The 23,173-nt window shown below is 43.4% G+C and overlaps 1 protein-coding gene across 1 annotated transcript; it reads right to left on the bottom strand.

The window, feature by feature from the left end:
* Positions 1 to 782: 782 nt before the first annotated feature.
* On the bottom strand, positions 783 to 22,051 carry LOC141284436 (guanylate cyclase soluble subunit beta-2-like). The gene is made up of 14 exons (XM_073817412.1): positions 21,984 to 22,051; positions 20,388 to 20,482; positions 20,114 to 20,274; positions 19,693 to 19,792; positions 19,441 to 19,583; positions 18,686 to 18,775; positions 18,226 to 18,442; positions 12,955 to 13,275; positions 3,542 to 3,690; positions 3,317 to 3,463; positions 2,977 to 3,131; positions 2,658 to 2,836; positions 1,070 to 1,189; positions 783 to 940 (listed from the first exon to the last, which is right to left on the bottom strand). The coding sequence occupies exons 2-14, from the start codon at positions 20,452 to 20,454 to the stop codon at positions 783 to 785; spliced, it is 2,007 nt and encodes a 668-aa protein (XP_073673513.1). The 5' UTR covers positions 20,455 to 20,482; positions 21,984 to 22,051.
* Between the last annotated feature and the right edge of the window lie 1,122 nt (positions 22,052 to 23,173).

Raw genomic sequence — 23,173 nt, 5'->3', positions numbered from 1 at the left:
GAAAATCTTTTACACACCTGAAATCAATTATTGCTCAGGGGTTGACATTTCTTTTAGGTTTCGCTTTCCGGTTTAATGTAAAGGTGAAACAAAGCCCCTAATTAGTGAAATTAGTTAAGGGAAAATATTCACAGCTAAAGGCTAAAAATATATATATATTTACTTTACAGACTGTTTGAGGTGTAGAAAATAATTTAGTACATGGCCAGCTTGCCTCAGACAGTCATTTTCCATATTAATTTTTTTTTTTTTTGTCATTAATCACTTACCCCCTAGTAGTTCCAAACCTGTAAAAGCTTCGTTTGTCTTTGAAACACAATTTTAAAAAATAGGAGGTTTGTAACTGTTCCATTGACTGCCAGCTAAATACCACTGTCAAGACCCAGAAAAGTATGCAAAGAAAACAAAAATACTGACTTTATTCAACAAATCGTCTCTTCCTAACGTCGTTATTTTTGTTTTCTTTGCATACAAAAAGTATTCTCGTAGTTTTGTAAAATTACGGTTAAACCACTGATGGCAGATGGACAATTTTGATGACATCTTTCATACTTTTCTGGGCCTTGACAGTGGTATTTACCTGGCAGTCAATGGTCAAACATCTTAAATTGGGTTTCCAAAGACAATCAAAGCTTTTACGGGTTTAGAACGACATGGGGGTAAGCAAATAATGACAAAAGTTTAATTTTGGGGTGGAGTAACCCTTTAATATCATGCCATTATATTAAACTTTTTAGAGTTACAGTGTAACATACTGGATACATCTGGGCTCAAGAAGCAGGTCAGAATAACAAGCAGAACCTAGTGTGAACATGTCTGCTGCGTTCATGAACTGAAGGTTTCTTATTTTCAGTCTTGTTGGGTGTGCTGTCCTTTGTGAGCTCAGAGGGCTCGTCCTCACTGTAGAGACTCCCGTAACTCTCTGAATCTCGTGGTTTACCTGTTAGTGAACAGAGCAGTCAATAGTATAAGCTATGTCAGTGCATACATTTGTTATCAATAAAACTTACTTTTTAAATAAAAAAGACTGCATTGCGTTTTTTATTTCTACTTTATTGCATTGTGTTACCTGTTATTGTGCTGTGCTGAGGTTCAGTAGATTGTGTGGGAGGTTTGCTCTCTGTTGGACTATCTCCATATTTCATTGGTACCAACGGAAAACTCTCTCTTTTCTGTGGTCTCTGGGTAGCTTTGAGAGAGAGAGAGAGCAATAGAGAGAAGGAAAACAGAAGACAGTTACACTCAAGCCCGAAATTATTCATACCCCTGGCAAATTCGGACTTAGTTACCTTTATTCAACCAGCAAAAAAAAAATTTCTTTAGAAATGGCACAGACGTCTCCCAGAAGATAATAAGATGATGTACAAGAGGCATCATTGTGGAAAAACTTACTTTTATTTATTTATTTATTTATTTATTTATTTATCTTTTTAATTACATTTGAACAAAGTGGCATGTCCAAAATTATACATACCCTTCTCAATAATCAATAGAAAAGCCTTTATTGGCTATTACAGCAATCAAACGCTTCCTATAATTGCTGAGCAGCTTTTTCCATGTCTCCACTGGTATTTTTGCCCTTTCATCTTTAGCGATGAGCTCCAACTCTTTCAGGTTGGAGGGTCTTCTTGCCATCACTCTGATCTTTAGCTCCCTCCACAGATTCTCAATTGGATTTACGTCAGGACTCTGGCTGGGCCACTGCAAAACGTTAATGTTTTTGTCTGCTAACCATTTCTTCACCACTTTTCCTGTGTGTTTTGGGTCATTGTCGTGCTGAAATGTCCACTGGTGCCCAAGGCCAAGTTTCTCTGCAGACTGCCTGATGTTGAATTTTGATGTATTGCTCCTTTTTCATGGTGCCGTTTACTGTGATTAGGTTCCCTGGTCCACCGGCTGAAAAATACCCCCAGATTCATCAGGATGGCCTTGGTGGTGATTCTTGGATTGTTTTTTACCTCTCTCACTATCCTCCTGGCCAGCACAGGTGTCACTTTTGGCTTCCGACCACGTCCTCATGAGATTTTTCACAGTGCGGAACGTCTTGTATTTTTTAATAATACTTTGGACTGTAGCCACTGGAACTTCAAAACATTTAGATATGGTCTTTCCTGACTTGTGAGCAGCCACAATGCGCAGCCGCAGGTCCTCAGTGAGCTCCTTTGTTTTAGCCATGACTGTCCACAAACCAACAGCAGAGAGCTTCTGTTTTTCACCTGTTGAGTTGATTAAAACAGCTGTTCCCAATGAATCAGGGTAATTAGGATGCTTTACAACAGATTGGACTATTTGCAATGGTATATAACTTTGGATTTTCCCATAGACTGTGACAGTTTGCAAAGGGTGTGAATAATTTTAGACATGCCACTTTTTGTTCAAATGTAAATAAAAGCTGAAAAATATTTTTCCCACAATGATGCCTCTTGTACATCATCTTATTATCTTTTGGGAGAAGCCTGTGTCATTGTGGTTACAAAAATTCTAGGGATGCACATAAAGTACACACATACTATTCTGGTGGCAAAATTTGCGTCATGCAAAGTACACTTTGGGCCAAAGAATGTGTAGTGGGACACAAAATAACTGGTAACCAAATAATGAAGAAACAATTAACCGACCTTTTAATGCTGGCCTATAGTGAGGTAGCTGTGAAGCACAATCTCGTGTAGAATGATTCATCTTCCTTTCATTGTCAGCATTGCGCACCAAAAGTCCCATGATCTCACTCTCTGTGACTTTTAGGTTCCTCTGCAGGAAGTAGGTGCGCATTCTTCCTTTACCTTTTACCTCTATCTCTCCACGCTCCTCCATCTGATAGCCTTTATTTCTTAGAGCACTGGTTATAAGAAATCAGCCAAAGAGATTTAGGTCAAGATTCTCATATAAAGTCAACTTAATGTTTATATATAGTATACAGTGCCAAACAGAGATTATTTGAAGTAACTGAGACAGAGGACATATTTTCACGCTTCTCACTGATAAACACTGGGACTGAGGTGGATTTTGTCAGGCAGTCCATGACTCTCCATGCGGGAGGCCGTGTTAACTGTGTCTCCAAACAAACAGTACCGAGGCATCTTCTCACCAACCACCCCTGCCAAGACTGGTCCACTGTGCAAGCCCACCCGGATCTAGGACACAAAACTACAATCAATTCAAACTCTTTTCCAAACCCCAAAACACTTGAAAATGGCAATTTCAGGAAAGGAGGTACAGTTTATTTACAGGTACATTTATTCAGCTTGATGCCTAATTATTTAGATTATGTATTAATCTCAATTTTTAAAAAAAATGGTAACATATATCGCAAAATCACCTGAATAGGGCCACCAGTCACAGGGTTAGTGACCTCTTTTGCAGCTATGATCATGCCCAGGGCGAAGTTGGCCACACGCTCAGTGTGACTTGACATCGGAATTGGTACACCACCTACGACCATGTAAGCATCTCCAATTGTCTCAACCTGCAGAACATGTTATAACTAATTAAAAGCAATAGTATTACATTTGACACAAGAAAAATCCTCAAGACTAAGGCTCACCTTGTAAACACTGTGTACAGTGGTAAGACGGTCAAACCTCAGGTACATGGAATTGAGCATGGAGACAATCTGGATGGGTTCGCACTCGGAGCAGATGTTCGTGAATGTCACCACATCACTGAAGAGGATTGTGCACTCTTCAAACTCACCTAGAAGAAAAGCACTCGAGTCAAGATTTGACTATGTGATCCCAGGTAAGGCAAAAATGAATAAAGAGTTATGAGTTCTTCTACAAATATGTGTCTCACATATTGAATACTGTTTACAGGTCCAAGCTTCTCCATTTCAACTGAGAGTACTTATATCCCAACAGCCATTGGCTTTATTCATAGCACACACTGAAAGGGTAAGTTCACCCAAAAATGTCCAATCAGAGTTATATTAAAAAATTATCCTGCCACTTCCAGGGTTTAGAATGGCATAGGCGAGTGTTTCTCTTCATCAGTCCAAAACAAGTCTAATAAAGTGCATCCATCCATAACAAAACCTCTGACATTTTCCTTTACAAAACCTCATTTTGAACTTCTAATCTGTGACTGTTGGTTTGTTTTCATCTCTCCACGCAGCATTTGCGCTTGTCAATTCTGTGCAGTGTACGCGCAAAACCAATGTATTATGTCATCCGCCTGGAATCTGCTTTCAGGGTATGACCAGTTGGCACAAGCTAGATTAAAGTGATTATTGCCTTTTAAATATGGATATTTTTCGTACAAATACAGATCGATTTGCTACAAGAGGCCTTTATTCACATCCCGGGGCCATTTTTAGCTTTTCAATATTAATTTTACATCATAACGCTAAATTCAGTTGCAACTTATGGGTGCAGATGTAGTTTCAATGAAACCCTTATAACATGCTGAAATAGTGACCTAATATGCTGGTATGAAAAGTAATAACTCTATCACTTCCTTCACTACCGTTTCTATGCATCAGAATCGCTTCACCTGGGACCATTGTTCTTCCTCACCCTTCTGCTCAGCCGGGGTCTCTGGCTTTACCAGCTCGACCACAGAGTCCCAGTCAGATCCATTAGTCTTCAGGCTTATCACCTCAATCCATGAGCCCCAAAGTGGCACCACCTCTTTTACTCCCTTGCCAATGCTGTGGTGGTCTCTTGCTTAGTCGTGGTGGTCTCCAGCTCCATCAATTCCACTTATGGTGTTCTCCTCCACTGACTCTGCCACTGTGGTCTCCTGTTCCACCAGTTTTTTACTTCCTATGTTTGAAGTATTACCCTCTCCCTCAACCAATGTGTCGTTCCCACATTTTTCCCTTTTGTCCTCCTGTCCCCCAGGCCCCCCAAGTCTGTGTTCTCAGTCCTCTGCTTTACTCCTTTTATAACATTAACTCCTTGACCAAACAACAAATAATGAAAATGTAAACTCTGACAGCATCACAGTGGTCTTATCTCTAATAACAATGAAAAGGCAAACATCAAAAAAGTGGGTGTCCTTTCCACATGGTGTCACACTAACAACCTCTCCTTGGAATGTCACCAAGACTAAGGATCATCAGTAATGGGAGAAGGCAGATGAGGAACTACAGACCCCAGGTGAAAAACATGGCCACAGTTGAGTAGATACACATCTTCAAATACCTTGAAAACAATCTTTTGGAAGATCTCTCCTGGACAACACACAAACAGCTTGCTGCATCTCTACCACATATGACACCTGACCAGTTAGAAGGTCTTCCACTGCTTAGGGCTTTCTATACTTTGGTGGAGAATCCTCTCACAAGGAGCATCACCGCCTGGTTTGGAGGCACCACCATGGCCCAAGACATCACATGTAAGTAATGTATATGTGAAAATAAAGAACCGTAAACCTTAGTTCTCACCTGTTTATTGTTTAGTTCCTCATTTCCTCTGTGCATTCATAGACTACCTCTTTTAGGTTAATGTCAGATGTCTTGCCATTTCTTTGCTAAGCTACCATGTTTACAGTTGGATAATCGGATTCTTGTGTTCCTGGATTATCTTGCTGTTTAAATAAAATCTGCAAGTAGACAAATGCTTCAACTTCTCTGCTTTTTAGTGGTCTTGAAGACTTTGATTAGCCTGTTCAGGTGTGTTTAATTATGGTTGGAGCTAAACTCTGCAGGACAGTGACCCTCCAGGACTGAAGTTGCCCAGCCCGGGCCTTGGTTTACTTCATTTTCCGCGTTCAGTTCCATCTTGCACACAGCTGTGTCTGAACGGCTCTCAAAGAAAACGTCTCGGGTTACGTATGTAACCTAGTTCCCTGAGGGAACGAGACGCCGCGTCTAGAAACGCTATGGGGAACGCCATTGGCGGGCCGCACTCTGAATCATGTCTTACAACCAATGAAATGACGGGAGTGACGTCACAGGCGCGATGACGTCATCGACCAGGAAGTATAAAGCACGTGCGTTTGACGCCCGCGGCAGCTCTTTAGGAATGAAGCGAGCGCCGCAGGGTGCGGGAATTATGGTTCGAGACGCGGCGTCTCGTTCCCTCAGGGAACTAGGTTACATACGTAACCCGAGACGTTCCCTTCCGGGAACTCGAGCCGCGTCTAGAAACGCTATGGGGAACGAGACTACCAACGCCCCCATAATTTCCAAAGCCTGCGCTGTGTCTTTTGAGCAGGATGGAAGAAAAAGAGCCCTTGTCTAGCCTTCCGCGGACAAAAGAGGCCCTATAGTCCTCGGCCCTCGGGCACACGAGGAAAAGGTAGTCTTCCTCTGTCTGGTCGCCAGCCAGAGCGAGAGGTACTCGGCGGCCCTCAGGCACACGCAGAGTCTTAGTCCGTTGTCTGGGAACAGCCAGCACAAGAGGGACTGAAATGACCACTGTCTGTACGGACAAGTGGGAGAGATCCTCGGTCCTCGGACCCACGAGGATAGTAAGATTGACCTCAGGAGTATTCCTCGGCCCTCGGGCTCACGAGGAAAGGGTAGTCCTTTGTCTGGGGTTCTGCCAGAACAAGAGGGACCCAAGGCTCGGCCTGGTGCTCTGCCAGGACGCGAGAAGATAAGCCTTTGTCTAGCCTTATGCGGACAACAGGACACTGCAGTCCCCGGCCCTCGGGCACACGGGGAGGACAGTATGGGCCTCTGCCTGGTAGCCAGCCAGTGCAGGAGGCACTCCTCGGCCTTGTTTGAAGGCAGACGAGGAGTCTTAGTCCTTGGTCTGGGAAAATGCCAGAAACCAGAGGGACCGAATTACACCCGGTCTGGTAGATGCCAGAACGCGAGGAAGATAAACCATTGTCTAGTATTCTACGGACAAGATGGTGAAAGGATCCTCGGCCCTCAGGCTCACGAGGATAGGGTTCTCGACCTTTGCTTGCAAAGGGAGAAGTGGACCTCAGCCAGGTGGTCCGCCTCTGTCTGGTCGCCAGCCAGAACGAGAGGTACTCCTCGGCCCTCGGGCTCACGAGGAGAGGGTAGTCCTTTGTCTGGGGTTCTGCCAGAGCAAGAGGGACTCAAGGCTCGGCCTGGTACTCCGCCAGGACGCGAGAAGATAAGCCTTTGTCTAGCCTTATGCGGACAACAGGACACTGCAATCCCCGGCCCTCGGGCACACGGGGAGGACAGTATGGGCCTCTGCCTGGTAGCCAACCAGTGCAGGAGGCACTCCTCGGCCTTATTTGAAGGCAGACGAGGAGTCTTAGTCCGTGGTCTGGAGAAAGCCAGAAACCAGAGGGACCGAATTACACCCGGTCTGGGAAATTTGCCAGCACGCGAGGGAAATGGACCATTGTCTAGCATTCCGCGGACAAGAGGGTTGTATGATCCTCGGCTCTCGAGCACACGAGGATATGAGCAGACCTTCTACTCGGCTTACGTCCTAATTTGAAAGACCGTAAGCGCTAGAGAGATACTCCTCGGCCCTCGGGCACTCGAGGAGTCTTAGTCCTTTGTCTGGGGATATGCCAGAGCAAGAGGGACTGAGTAAGTTCTGCCTGGTGGACCTACCAGGGCTTGAGAGAAAGAACCTTTGTCTAGATTTCTACTGACAGAAGGTGACATGGTCCCCGGCCCTCAGGCTCTCGGGGAATAGTAGTCCCTTGTCTGGAAGTGACCAGCACAGGGGGGACTAAGGATCCTGAAACCACTCCTCGGCCCTCAGGCACACGAGGAGGGTGTGGCGAGTAACGACTTCTCTTCTTTTAACTAAAAGAATGCGCCTTGAGAAGTCTCCTCCTGGCTAGGGAGATGGCTGATATTAATGGCTTACTGGCTAGAGTCCAGTACGGAGGAGCCTGGAGTGGCTCTGAGGTCGATTTGATAAAACCTGACAAATGTCAGGGGCGAAGACCAACCCGCAGCATTGCAGATGTCCTGGATGGGGACACCTGCCGTCAGAGCTTTCGAGGCAGAGAGGCCTCGAGTAGAGTGAGCCTTGACTCCGATCGGTGATGGGAGACCGGAAGACTCGTAGGCAGTCGATATGGCATCAATGATCCATCTACTGATAGTGGTTTTAGCAGATGGGTGGCCCTTCTTTGGAGGGCCATAACAGACAAACAGCTGTTCTGTTTTACGCCACAGGGCAGCTCTGTGGACGTAAGCATCTAATGCTCTGACTGGGCACATGCAATTAAACTTCCTGTGATCTGGCTCCAGGAACGGAGGAGGATAGAACGCTTGCAGCGTTATAGGCTGAGGTGCTAGGGACGGGACCTTCGGTACGTACCCAACTCTTGGGTAAAGAAAGGCTTTGGCCATACCAGGGGCAAAGTCTAAGTGAGAAGGGGCCACTGAGAGGGCCTGAAGGTCCCCTACTCTCTTTAGAGAGGTAAGGGCTATCAGGAGCGCTGTCTTAATGGTAAGCACGCAGTCTGATATCTCCTCTATGGGCTCGAAAGGAGGCTTGCATAGAGCTTCTAGCACGACAGCCAGGTCCCACGTGGGAACCCTTGGCTGCACTCGAGGCCTCAACCTGAGTGCAGCGCGGAGGAAACGAATGACCAGGGGGTTTTTGCCCACTGAGAGGCCACCGAGAGGGGCGAGGAAGGCCGATATAGCCGCCACGTATACCTTCAGGGTGGAGTGAGCTAGCCCTGCGGAAAGGCGAGTTTGTAGGAACTCCAGAACTGTACCAACTGGGCAGTTGACTGGGTCGAAGCGGTGTTCGTAACACCATTTAACAAACAGGTTTCACTTAAGGCCATAAAGTTTCCTCGTAGAGGGAGCTCTGGATTGGAGAAGGGTCTCAACAACCTCGGTTGAGAGACCAGCTTCTATGAGTTGTGCCCCCTCAGGGGCCACACCCATAACTTCCACCTCTCTGGGTGGGGGTGGCAAATTGCGCCCCCAGCCTGAGACAGGAGGTCCTTCCTGACGGGAATCTCCCATGGAGAGCCGTCGAGGAGGGAGACTAGGTTCGGAAACCATACTTGGGCCGGCCAATACGGGGCTATTAGCAGCAGCCGTACTTGGAACCGGCGCACTCTTTCCAGAACTCCTGGGAGCAGAGCGATCGGGGGAAAGGCGTACAGACGAAGCCTCGGCCACGTCTGTACCATAGCGTCCAGTCCGAGAGGAGCTGGAGGAACTAGAGAGTACCAGAGGGGACATTGCGATGTCTCTCGAGTCGCGAAGAGGTCCACCTGAGCCTGGCCAAATTTTCTCCAGATCTGCTTCACCACTGCTGGGTGAAGCATCCATTCCCCGGGCCTCGGCCCCTGCCTCGACAGGACGTCTGCTCCCACATTCAGATGTCCAGGAATGTGGACTGCTCTCAGGGAGAGAAGCTTTCCTTGAGACCACAGGAGGATCCGGTACGCCAGCTTGAACAAGGGGCGTGAGCGGGTCCCTCCTTGATGGTTTATATAGTACACTACCGCAGTGCTGTCTGTACGGACCAACACGTGGCGGTTTCTTAGGTCTGGAAGGAAACACTTCAGGGCCTGGAACACAGCTAACATCTCTAGGCGATTTATGTGCCATGAGAGAAGATGAGGGCTCCACAGGCCTTGGGCTGAGCGGCCACTCATGACCGCTCCCCATCCAGTGAGGGATGCGTCCGTCGCTAGTGTAACACGGCGACACGGAGTTCCCAGAACTGGACCCTGAGAGAGGAACCAGGGTTTCTTCCACATAGCCAAGGCACGTAGGCAGCGCCGCGTGACCTTGATCTTGCGGAATGGGTTTCCCCTCGGGGAGAACCCCCTGGTTTTGAGCCACCACTGTAGTGGTCTCATGTGCAGCAGTCCAAAAGGTATCACGTTGGATGCGGCTGCCATAAGACCTAACAGTACTTGGAACTGTTTGACAGTGAGTGACTGGCCTAGCTTGACCGCATTTGCTGCAGTAAGGATCGACTCGATCCGAGCAGGAGACATACGTGCCTGCATCATGGTCGAATCCCACACCACGCCTAAGTAAGTGGTCCTCTGTAATGGAGAAAGTACACTTTTCTTGGCGTTGAGTCTCAACCCTAATTCTTTCATGTGAGCGAGAACAACACCTCGATGTTGAACCGCTAACTGCTCTGAGCTGGCTAGGATGAGCCAGTCGTCTATGTAGTTGAGTATGCGGATGCCCTGGAGTCGCAGAGGAGCCAGAGCAGCATCCACACACTTTGTGAAAGTACGGGGAGAGAGAGCTAGGCCGAAAGGAAGTACTCTGTATTGGTAAGCTTCGCCCCTGAAAGCGAACCTGAGGAACTTCCTGTGTTGAGGAAGGATGGAGACGTGAAAATACGCGTCTTTTAGATCTATCGTGACAAACCAGTCCTCGGACCTGATTTGTGACACTACCTGCTTGATAGTGAGCATCTTGAACTTCAGTCTCTTTACTGAGCGGTTCAATTGCCTGAGATCTAAGATGGGCCGGAGCCCTCCATCCTTCTTGGGAACTATGAAGTACCGGCTGTAGAACCCGGATTCTCTGTCTTGAGGAGGGACCACCTCGATGGCCTCCTTCCTTAGAAGAGTTTCTACTTCTTGTTCCATTACCAGACCCTGCTCGGGGTTCACTACGGTTGGAAATACCCCGCTGAAGGGTGGCGGCTTGGCGCCGAACTGAATGCAGTAACCCTTCTCTACAGTCTGCAGGACCCATGTGGAGACATTCGGCAGTAGTTTCCACGCTGCCAGAAAATCTACTAAGGGAACCAGCCTCTCGAGACTGGCTTCTGGATTTGTTTGAGGAACTAGCTCTGGGACCTGAAGCAGCGAACTGGCAGGGAGCTCCTGAACTAGTTTCTCTAAGGAGCCCCGTGGGGGTTGCGAACTCTCTAGGGCCGCTACGTTTCCGGGCGGAACAGCTAGATGATGTTCGTGGGAGATTGCCGCGCCCTGTAACGCTGGCAGGGTTAGCTGACAGATCTCCTGAGGGCCGCGAGGGGGTTCGGTGGCCACACTGAGTGGCGCCGAATAGACCCCCTCGAGAGGGGCTGCCCTCATTGGCCCTGGGCCATAACCGTCAGGGCCGTTTAGCCGAGGACCTCTTCGACTGGAGGACGACCCTCAGGTCAGGCCTTTTGTTAGAGGCCCTCGGCTTAGAGCGTTGCTGGCCCCGTCCTCTGGGTCTGCCGACCGGAGGAGCGCGAGCGGCAACGCTCTGTTTCTGTGCCTCTCTGTACGAGGAGCTCGTTGACGGCTGAGGCTGCTCCCGTCCAGCAGCCTCAGAGGAGTAAACACGGCGAGGGAGGTATGTCCTGAACGCCGCTGCCTGCTTCCTGGCCTCCTGGTGCCTGGCGACAACTGTGTCCACCGAGGCACCGAAGAGGCCGGAGCCGGGCTCTATTGGGGCGTCCAGGAGCGTTGCCCTGTCCTTGGCTTTTAGTGCGGACAGGGACAACCAGAGATGTCTCTCCGCGGCCACCAGGGCTGCCATAGACCTGCCCACTGCACGGGCGGTCTCCTTGGTGGCGCGGAGGGCGAGGTCTGCTGTGCGCCGCATCTCTGATATATTAACCTCCTCGCCGTCGTTAAACTCCTTCAGCAGATCAGCCTGGTAGGCCTGAAGGATGGCCATGGTGTGAAGACATGAACCAGCCTGACCTGCTGCCGTATAAGCCTTGCCCACCATGATAGAGGTGTTTTTGAGTGGCTGGGTGGGCAAGGACGGAGCCTTCAGGGACGATGCCGAACCGGGTGCCAGATAGCCCGCAAGCGTCTGTTCGACCCGTGGCATCGCCCTATAACCGTACTCCCCCGCACCCCCCACGTTAGCATAGCTCTCAGTGGGGTGGTAGAGACGGAAAGAGTACGGCTTCCCCCATGATCTAGAAACTTCTTTATGAAGATCAGGGAAGAAGGGAAGGCTCCGTGTGGGGGGTGCTGACTTTGTCCGCAGGAAGCGATCATCTAGTCTGCTTGCCTGCGGCTCATGAGTTTGTTCAGCGGGCCATGAGATGTTTAGTTTGGCTACCGCATTAGTCAGCACCTCCACGAGCTCCTCGTAGTGAGGCGTACGGGGTGGCTGTGGTGTTTCCTCCAGGCTCTCAATATCCACATCAACCTCCTCGGAGGAAGATATGTGGAGCTCTGGGATCTCCTCTGGGGGGGAAGAGGCCGCGGTGCGGGCTTCCTCATCCAGAAGGAGATCGCTCGCGCCGCTGAGTGAGGGAGGAGATAGGGGGTCACCCGTCTCCAAACCCTCCAGCAGGTCGAGCTGCGAGCCCCACGAGTGGCGACGCCGCTCCGCCTCGGCGGAAGCGGGGCCGGACCCGCGAGGCACGCTAATGAAAGCCCCCTCCTCGAAGAGGGCTTTCCGGGAACGAAGCAACCGCAGCGGTAAACGTTCACACTGCGGACAGTCAGCCTTTTCGAGGGCTGACTGTGCATGCTCCGCTCCCAAACACACCACGCATAGACTGTGTGTATCCCCACCAACTATGAAACGTTGGCAGGGAGGAACACACCTTCTATGCCTCTTAACAGCCACCAAACTCTTTTTAGGTTGTTTTGAAGCCATTCTACTCAAATAAAAGGTGTGCAAACTGGCACAAAAAACAGCAGAAATGGCAGACAGACAGACACAGAGCGCTCTCGCTGAATGACAAAAGCTGCCGCGGGCGTCAAACGCACGTGCTTTATACTTCCTGGTCGATGACGTCATCGCGCCTGTGACGTCACTCCCGTCATTTCATTGGTTGTAAGACATGATTCAGAGTGCGGCCCGCCAATGGCGTTCCCCATAGCGTTTCTAGACGCGGCTCGAGTTCCCGGAAGGGAACTAAACTAAGAACATTTACCTTGTGCATGGATGTCCACATACCCTCCCAATGACATCAAGTGGACAGTGCGCAGACTGTTGCGTAACGCTAATGGCCAAAGTATACATTAGGTTTAAGAATTTGAATGGAATAACTGCCTAGATTTACTTGACAACAGTAAAGTGGTACAGTGTGAGATATGCTTTTACTGTCTCAAAGAAACCATACTTATTGCATAGTCTGCTCTCCTAACCATTCATCACTCTATTTGATTCACCTGCCTCCACTCTCTTGCCCTCTTTCAGCTGGTTGGCCACATGTTTTGGCAACATGGCATAGAGCAGATTCTCTGTCTTCTTCTTTTCCTCCTCAAGGTGTTTTGAGAGCTGATGCAGCTCTTCCTTTTTCCGTTCTAGCTGGTTGGAGAGCTCCATCTCTGCCAGGCGCTGCTGGTTGAGCAGGATCAGGTCACGTGTAGCATCATGTGGAGCAATATCAGAGAGGTGCATGCAGTGCTCCTCCAGCTCCTGCAAGCTGCGAAGTAACGGTGAAGCTAGGTACAGCATACAACGCAATGGAGGCATCCATAACATTTGTCCTGGGAAAAGGAAGCAAGAAAAGATAAGAAGAGAGGCAAAAACAAAGAGGGAAGCTTTGAATGTTAAATAGCCACCACAAGTAACACGTAAATCGGCAAAAGGCAATAGCCCTCCATTAACCCTTTCACACGTGAGTTTAAAATATTCTATCTGACCCCCAAGGGTGAGTTTTTTTAGGCGACCGTTATTTTAGAATGTTTCGCTTTACTGTTTCCATGGTGACGCGTCATTAAAGTAAGTCTCTGGTGAGCAGGGAGAAGAGCAGAGTAAACTTTATAGTTACCTACACAATCTGTATATGATATCAATAAAATATGTTGTCAGATTATATTTGTAAGGATCATTATTGCCGCTTCCATAGACATCAGTGTGTATTTTACTAACTATAAATGTATGGTTTTGCTAGTACGTATGTGTATTTAAATGCCTGAAACCTAAAATACGCATTATATGGTTGAAAACACTTAATAGTTGTGATTATATGACAAGCACTCAGCACGTCCGATCTGGCTCAGCGCCAGCAAAAGTGCCAAAACAGATTTGAATTCAGCAGCTGATCACGTGATGCTGCATAACAACATTCTAGTCTGGCATTGGCATGAAGGTCAGAAATCCCTCTTGAAAAAAACAGCATATTCTGGTTAGGTAGGTTTTGATGATGGGATGCTGGTTTAAGCTGATCCTTTGCTGGTCCTTTGCTGGTTTATGCTGGTCCTTTGGTGGTTTATGCTGGTCTTTAGCTAGTTTATGCTGGTCCTTAGCTGGTCATGTTGCTGGTCAAGTACCAGTATAAACCAGCTAAGGACCAGCATAAACCAGCTGAGGACCAGGGACCGGATTCACGAATATTTTCTTAAGAAATCAATTAAGAAATTTCTTAAGATAAATTCTAAGAAGTTCGTAAGAATGTTATTAAGTGCAATTCTTGAAAAATAACAAATATGTTCTTAAGAACATCGTAATTTTTTTCTGAGTGAATACATGGCTGAAAATTTATTTATAAACACTTCAACGTCTTTTTGCGGTTTCTGCAGATTATCCTAATAATCATAAGCACGCACGTTTTCATCACGAACTTGACTGGCGCTCGGCTTCATGTTTTTAATGCGCCATATTTTTGAACCGTTACTTTTAAAGGGTCTGTCTTAAGCTTTGGCGATCAGTTTTATTCACTTTTGTGTTGTTTTTGTTCCCTCGTCCGAATGAACGCTTCCGGTATGTGTGTGAGCTGCTACAGCAAACACGTCCTGCGCATTCATATGCGCTAAATACGGCCAAAGATTATGTCATATTTATCGGCCAAGTAAAATAAAAAATGTTTAATCAAATCTCCCTATCTGACTCGATTTTGTAGAGTTGCTACTAAGTTTTGATGTCTGCAAAAAGTAGGGTCATACACTGGCTAATCATGACCGATCATTGTTTACATTATCAGTCATTGCTGTCACTTCAGCGAACTCATGCTCATCTCTATTAATAGTCCTAATATGTATTATATGTAGCTAGTAGTGTTGCAATGCTTACATTTAACAGTTAATTTGAAATAAACCAATAAATTACTTAAATAATTCTTACTATTTGGGATTTAAGACAAGTCTCTGGCTATCCTAACTTTAAGAAGTTATTTACGATGGTTTTTAAGAAGATTCTTTTCAAGAATTTGAATTTTCTTAATTTTTGTCTTAAGAACAATCTTAAGTAAAAAGATAAGAATATTCTTAAGACGATTTTTTTTTGGGAATACAAAATATTCTTAACTTTTTTCTTATTTTAAAAAACAAGAAGAAAATGGCAGTTAAGAAGAAAATTCTTCTTAAGAATGTTTTGTGAATTCGGCCCCAGCATAAACCAACAAAGGACCAGCAAAGGATCAGCTTAAACCAGCATCCCATCATCAAAACCTACCTCACCAGCATATGCTGTTTTTTTTTTTTTGTTTTTTTTTCAAAAGGGATGCAAGCTAAATTTATAAAAATGCCCTCAAATTTCCAGATGTGGATTGTCCTGGTATAAGTTCTTGTTTTTATTATATAGTCAATATAGTTACATAACACAGGTAAGCAATTGTGACTGTGTTTGCTCTATTTTGCTAACAAAAATGGTTTCAAACAAAGCAGAAGTTGCATAACTGTTTCGTTCTTGAATGAATCAGCATTTTTTAACAAATCAGGTGAGTCAATGATTCAGTGACTATTTCGTAAAGACTTTGGTCACTTGCTTTATTCATGAACGAATCAGGCAGTTTGAAGGAATCAGCCGGTTTAAACAAATTGTTTGAATTAATGATTCAATAATTGAATTATTCGGGTATGAAATTTACCTACTGATAGCTAATTTTTATATATAATAATATAATTTCATACTTCTTCTCAAAATTGTTATATTTAAAACTTTCATCTCATGACATTTTTATGTAACTGCATTGTAAATGTTATTTGATACATGGTAAAGTGGATTTTGTTGATACTGATTGTTTGTTTTTTTGTTTTTGAGAGGGTGTTTTTTTTTTTTTAGCATGGCACTGAAAATTAATTAATGCAAGAAATTATTTTACAATTAAATGCATTAAAAGTGTATATATAAATCTGAAACATAAATATAATATAAAATAGTCAAACATACAGACTGTACTCTATGTAGGGTTAGGCTAAAAGGCATCTATGCAATTATTCAGAAAGCTGATACACTCAAAAAAATAATTCGGTCTAAAAATAAACTTTATGTAATTCAATTAAATGCTAATTTTCCATGTATTTGGATTACATAGTTTTAATATAAACATATTAATAAACTTAATGTGATTTATATGCATCAGTGATACGTGAATGAAACAGGTAAGGTTTATGTAATTATTCCCAGTGTTAAACAAGCACTGCTCAGTGTTCATGTGTTTCCACACTACAGAGTGTTCAAGTAGCATTGACACAGTGTTGGAGTTAAGGAGATCATTATGTGATGATTGATCATTAATGATGAACACCTGATGAATCATCAATGGAAAGAGAAACACAAGAACTACAGCTGACTTCAACCACAGCCTTAGAGGAAATCAACTCAAATAAAACAATACATTAAACCTCTCAAGATCTGATTCAACAACTCCACAAACAGATTGACCAGCTTCACTCATTACTAACCAGATTGTCTTCTGTCAGACTTCTAGAGAAGCTCTTATTGAGAACTAACAAACGTGTAGATGTTTTGTTTCATGTGAAATCACCATCAATGAGACCAGGGGTTCCTTTGGTTGGGATCTTGACCCGTCACATGCTGGTGTCAGTGGTGGTAGCTTTTATTGTGTGAATATAAAACATATAAAGCTTTGCCACCAAAGTCAAAGAAGAAAAAAAGTTAGTCAAACCTCCAGATTCTTTCAAAGTTATGATTTGATGGGTGTTGTATTGTTATAGCAGTCTCTATAACTTAACAAGTAACTGATTTTCATGAGACACGAAGATTAGATACTTTGTATTTCATTTTGTGCTCAAAAAGTTTTCATCTGTATCACCTTCCAATCCAAAAACATCAAGAATCTGTATATGAATCTCAACAATGGTGACGGTCAACAATATGTGTCATGTTGCAATGCATGCTGGGTACAAGTTTGGTAAAAGACCCTCCCATGTATCCCAGCATGCATTGCAACATGAATAAACAATGCAGTGGAATTGTCAGATTATTAATTATTAATTATTAATAATTGTTTTTATGCTTCCTTTTTTGTTGAGACTTTTTAATAGCTTGTTTTAAGATGTTCAGAGATGTATCTGAACATTTTGTTGATTATCACCATTGTTGAGATTCATATGCTGATTCATCATGTCTGTGGTCTTTAGAAAGAAACAGATGAAAACTTTTAGCACACAAAGTATGATAAAATGATTCAGCTAATATGATTTATACAACACATAAATGTAAAGCTGTAAGTAGGCCTAATATTAAAGTAACACAACATCCATCTATGCAACAAATAAACTTCAAAAGAAATTAACACACTAACAGATCCCCATACTTTTTTTTTTTTATACTTTGTTGGCCAAGCTCAACATGTTTGATTTAAGTTCAACAAAAGCTATCAGCACAACATTAAACCCAGCATGTGACGGGTCAAGAGCCCAACCAAAGGAAACCCTGCTCTCATTGATGGTGATTTCACATGAAACAAAACATCTACACGTCTATTAATTCTCAATAAGAGCTTCTCTAGAAGTCTGACAGAAGACAGTCTGGTTAGTAATGAGTGAAGCTGGTCAATCTGTTTGTGGAGTTGTTGAATCAGATCTTGAGAGGTTTAATGTATTGTTTTATTTGAGTTGATTTTCAGTTGATTTGAAGGCTGTGGCTGAAGTCAGCTATAGTTCTTGTGTTTCTCTTTCCATTGATGATTCAGCAGGTGTTCATCATTAATGATCAATCATCACATAATGATCTCATTAACTCCAACACTGTGTCAATGCTACTTGAACACTCTGTAGTGTGGAAACACATGAACACTGAGCAGTGCTTGTTTAACACTGGGAATAATTACATAAACCTTACCTGTTTCATTCACGTATCACTGATGCATATGAATCACATTAAGTTTATTGATATGTTTATATTAAAACTATGTAATCCAAATACATGGAAAATTAGCATTTAATTGAATTACATAAAGTTTATTTTTAGACCGAATTATTTTTTTGAGTGTAGTTCAGAATGCATTGCAACTCTGTTCCTGGAGCTCCCCCAGCTGTGAACATTTTGTATGTATCCCTAATCAAAAACACCCATGTTAGAGATTCCTGAAGACCTAAAGACTTTCATAATACAGTGTTACAATAGTATAGTGTACACTGTTAGGGAGTCTCCAGGAACAGGGTTGATAACCAGATGTTCTAGGACTCGCAAAAGCTATTTACAGTGTTCTACTACTATAATTTCTATAGATTTTTGTGTAGAATTCTCACCTCTCAGTGCTAGCATGGGTCGCTCTTTCCAAGCCATAGGCATTCTGTCTCTTCGTGTCCGCAAAACAAAATGGCTATTAATGAACTTGCGGATGCTGCAGATGTTGAAAGTCACCTGTGGATGCTGGATGGTGAAATACCGATCCAGTTGGCCGCACCTGGTCTGCAACCCTGGTACTATTCTCTGAACAGTCACCCCTGACTGTCTGACCTGGAGCTGAAAGGATGCATTGAGTAAAAGAAGAAAAGAGCGATGATGCAACAATGTTTGAAGCATTCATCACTCAGCAATAGAGACAATTTTAAATACAATGCTTTCAAACTCTGAAAGAAGGGTTTGGTCCTCACTCATATCATCAATACATCTGCCACAACTGGCAACTTTACACAATTAAGTATATAATGAATGTAACGATTTCAAATATTTAATTTGATAATTTTATCCTCATTCACCCCTTACTTCTTCATCAAAAACAATGTGGAAAGGGAAGGCACCGCAAAATGTCTTCAGATCGATGCACAGACTATCTGGATACACAGGCTCAAATCCCTGAGAAGTTTTAACTGATGTGGAAAGAAAAATCTAATTAATCCCCAATACAAACACCCAGAAATATCACATTTTAAATGAATTTTTACTCCAAAATTAATCTCAGGAAGAACTAAATTGTTCTAAATTGTTTAGAAAATGTAAGAATTTTGCTGATAGCAAGTCATTCAGACAACATGAGAAATAACTGAGCAAAGTCATTGACTAAAAAGGATGACTGAAACAGTAAGGTTCTTCAGATATTCAAGGTTATTTATGGCACCATTTAGACAAAAAAGGTTCTTCTATGGCATTGTGATTTTTTAAGAGTGTATACAACATGTTCTTCCTAAAACAACTTATATTTCATCTTTACCCTCTTCTGGATGTACCGAGTTTCTGGCTGTGCCCCAGTTGTGTTTCTCTACATGATTTAGAGATTTTTTCTGCAGGGACCTTTCAGAAAAGTCCTGGAAAGAAAACAGCGTTAGGTGTTTTTTTTTTTTTTTTTCACTAGACTGCATAAACCCAAGCAAACCCCTAATTCTCAACAGTCTGTAATGCTGTGAAACTGTAAACTGTGAAATAATAACAGTATGATGATACAACATATACCCAAAACTCCAAAATACCCCACAAATAACCTGGTTGTGTAGAGTTTGTGAGAAAGCATTTTCATTGCATACTTTGTCTAAAAACACTGGGCTCTGGGTGATGAGGAAAACAACATGCTCTTTTTTTCCCATCCTCTCGACTTCCTCGATCTGGTTCACAATTTCCATCTTTATCTTGCTGTTGAAGAAGTCTTTGGCTACAGCTCCAATGATACCTACAGCATTAAAAATGTGATTACTTCCTGATTATTTATTATATATACTTTTGATTGTAATATATATGCTTATTCACATAGATAGCTGGACAGATCAGCAATTGTTTACCAGGGACGATATGACCAAGACCTCGTCGGTCTGAGTAATAGTGTAACAGCAAGGTGCCGTCATTGTTTTTTTCTACACGGAATGATGGTGCATTCATTTCCTAAAACAAAATAGAGACAGCACAGATTTGCTATAGATTTTGTTTGTGCATAAGATAGCTTGCTCTAGATGTGTTGTAGTTCTTTTCACAAGATAATCACAAGAATAAATATTTATAACTGATTCTGAATGTATGAATGAATGAATGAATGAATCACAAATTTAGAAAAAGTATTATTGAGTAAGAAAGAAAGGTCTTATTTGGCACATCAAAAGTGCTTAATTCATTCTGGATTAACAAATAAATTATGAAACAGAGTCTTTGATCGAAATTCTCCTCAAGATGGTTATGATGAGAATAATAATGTCCTGCTCACTCGACCTTGTAGGAAAGAGAGAGATAGCCATGCAGAGCATCCAGATTCTCCATAAACTCAAACAGATTTCCTCCAAGGGTGCGCAACATATGATCATATCCGGCCCTTTTGCAGAATTCGAAAAAATATTCTCCAAACAGACCCAACACCACACTTTGCTCAAGCTCTTTGAATAAACAAAGAAAATACACATCAGTAAAGAATAAACAATGCACTTTTAATAAAATACTGGCTGCTCTGAAAATCAAACCAAAGGCTTAAGCAGTAAATGTGCTTTACCAAGCATCTTGCAGGCCTCTGTCACTAACTGCATGGTGATGTTATCTGTGTACACTTCATAAGTCATGAAAGTGTCTTGAACCCTTGCTGCATCCCTGCAAAAATCCCATCAAAATTATATTTCTCCACACACATTTCAGTTAAAGTGCCCCTATTATGCCTTTTCAAATATGATATTTCATGTAGTGTGTCATGTAGCTGTATGTGAACATAAACTATCTGCAAAGTTGTGACGCCGACAGTGCACTATAAATGAAGTTTTTGTCTAACAAAAAAAAGAGTCGGCTCACATTCGCCTAAACGAGTCGTCAGCAATTCGAATCTTTTTTCTGTAACGGCCACACGTCACGAGCTACACATTTGCTTAATGTCCGCCCACGTTCAATTTCGCAAACAACTTGCCCGCCCACAAACAGTAGGCCTACCATTTTCACGTGGATTAACGTTACATCATGTCAAGAAGACGCCCTGCGCTGTGAGAGTGAATTTGTTTTATATGCCCTTCCGAAAGATGAAACTATCAAGAATGAGTGGTTAACATTAATTTTTTCAACACCTCAGCAGTCCAATGCCAATCTTGTGTTGTGTTCGCGTCATTTTACTGATGACTGTTTTTCCAGTCTTGGGGAGTAACGTTACAACGCGAGATTCACCAAACACTTGGTTTTAAAAAATGGATCAGTGCCCAGTTTATTTGGACCGGCTTGCTCCTCTGAACTTCTACCTGTAAGTATGATTAATAATTGATGATTGTATTTTCTAGCGATCGTTCAAAATACGTCTTTGTGTACGTTGGTGTGTAACAACCCCGCACATGTCTTGGTAAGCGGCTAACTTGCGTTTCTGTAGTTCTGTTGTTCAGCTGTGAGTGCAATGTAGTATAAAAATTGTGATTGATGCAGCTTGACTGTCTGTCTGCCTTATTAGTTTAAGTAATGATAATGATAAACGATGGCTTAACGCAGTGTTATGGGTTGTACGTTACAGTGTTGAAGTTCACAACGTAGAGGTGTGCCCGGTTCGCTTACAAAAGCAAATTGCAAGCACTTTCCACAGTTATAATATGACACCCACTGAGAAAAGTCCTGCTCCAGTCGTGCTTGCAAAACAGTTTCTTGTCGATGTGCCACTTCAACCGTTTCATCGTCAGACTCCGGCTCGAATTGATAGGGTAAAATCGAGGCTATCTTTTCTATGCATTAACAGGTCTCCGCAGCTGTCATTCAGTTATGCCAATGGGCGTTTCGTTTTGCGCTGAAGCGGTAGACCAATCCAAAAGGACTGCACCATCTGACCAATCACAGCGGTGAGGGCTCACTGAAAGGAGGGGTTTAGAGAGACTGATTCTTCGAACTGCTTCACACGAGTCGTTTACGAATCATTTAGAAACGGGGTAAAATTAAATCTAATTTTTGAGAAAACTGAAGTGTTTTTTGAACTTGCATACATGTAAACCTGTTTTAAGAGACTATTACAACAATATTAACTACCTTTAACATGGCATAATAGGGGCACTTTAAACAAACATAAACAGCATATTTTGAATAATCAGTGTAAAATAATCAAGTAATTCATAGGAGTGTTATAGATGCTCACCTGAGTTTGTCCCATGTCTCTTCTCCAAATTTGTCAATCACTAGAGACTTCAAACATGTGTTGATGAATCCATACTGGACATTAAAGTTAAACACATTTAGCCATTTGATATGTTTTGTGGCTAATATTGAAGATTGAATTAACATTTGTAAAAATAATACATAAGACCCATACTAGCTGTCACAAAGGCTATATTTAAATTTTTGGAATCAAACGTTGTTACACAATGTGTGAATTCTCTGCAAGTGGTTTTGTATGTTGGTTTTAAATATTTAACTCCAAAACGTCTTAAATTAGAAAAATATGTCTTCAACAACTGTCATGTCATATTCAGGGAACTGTAAACTATAATCAAGGTAGACTCGGACTTTGACTATTTTTCATAATGTCAGGTTGGAAGAAATATTTTATTTTTAAAGTTGGGTGCATAAGTTTGCATACCTATTGCAGAATCAATAAAAAATATCACTGACCATGAAAAGTGCATTTGCTTGTTATTTACTGCCATAATTTAGTTCACATAACTTAATTGACACAAATTGTCATGTTCTAAGTTCCCTTTAAAACAGTGTCGCCAGTTGCATTGTACTCTTATGGGGGAAACTCCTGTTTATTCTGTATACTGAAACCCGATTTGTTTATGTTCATGAACATGCATGAATAAATGGGTCTGTCGGCTCTGAGCATCCTTTCATCAGAACTTTCTCCTTCAGGATGAAAATCATCTAACTGGACTCTAAAGACAGAGTCCTCTTATTGCGAGAGCATGAGTCTTGCCCTCCTTCGCTTGCAGATCACTTTTTTCATGAAGGTGGTCATCCTTTGTTTGCTCTCCCGTTTATTCCCTCCCAGGAGCCTCAGAGGAAGAAACAGCAGGGCAATAGGACTGAATTATTAGGCTTGAGTCAACTCAAGTCCAGTGTGGGAGTCTGCTTACAGAAAGGAGGTTAAAGAGCTGGCTGTCTAGTGCAGTCAGAATAACCTGGAGCTCAACATGCTCAAAACTGTGGAGATGATCATAGACTTCAGGAGAAACCCCCCTACTATCCCCCCACTCACCATCATGGACAGCACTGTAAAAATAGTGGAGTCATTCAGGTTCCTCGGCAACACCATCTCTCAGGACCAGAAGTGGGACATTCATATAGACTCTATTGTGCAAAAGGCCCAGCAGAGGCTGTACTTCCTCC

This window comes from Garra rufa, chromosome 14 (assembly GCF_049309525.1).
Source record: "Garra rufa chromosome 14, GarRuf1.0, whole genome shotgun sequence".
In the NCBI taxonomy this organism is placed as follows: Eukaryota; Metazoa; Chordata; class Actinopteri; order Cypriniformes; family Cyprinidae; genus Garra; species Garra rufa.
This window is presented reverse-complemented; position numbering and strand designations above follow the sequence as displayed.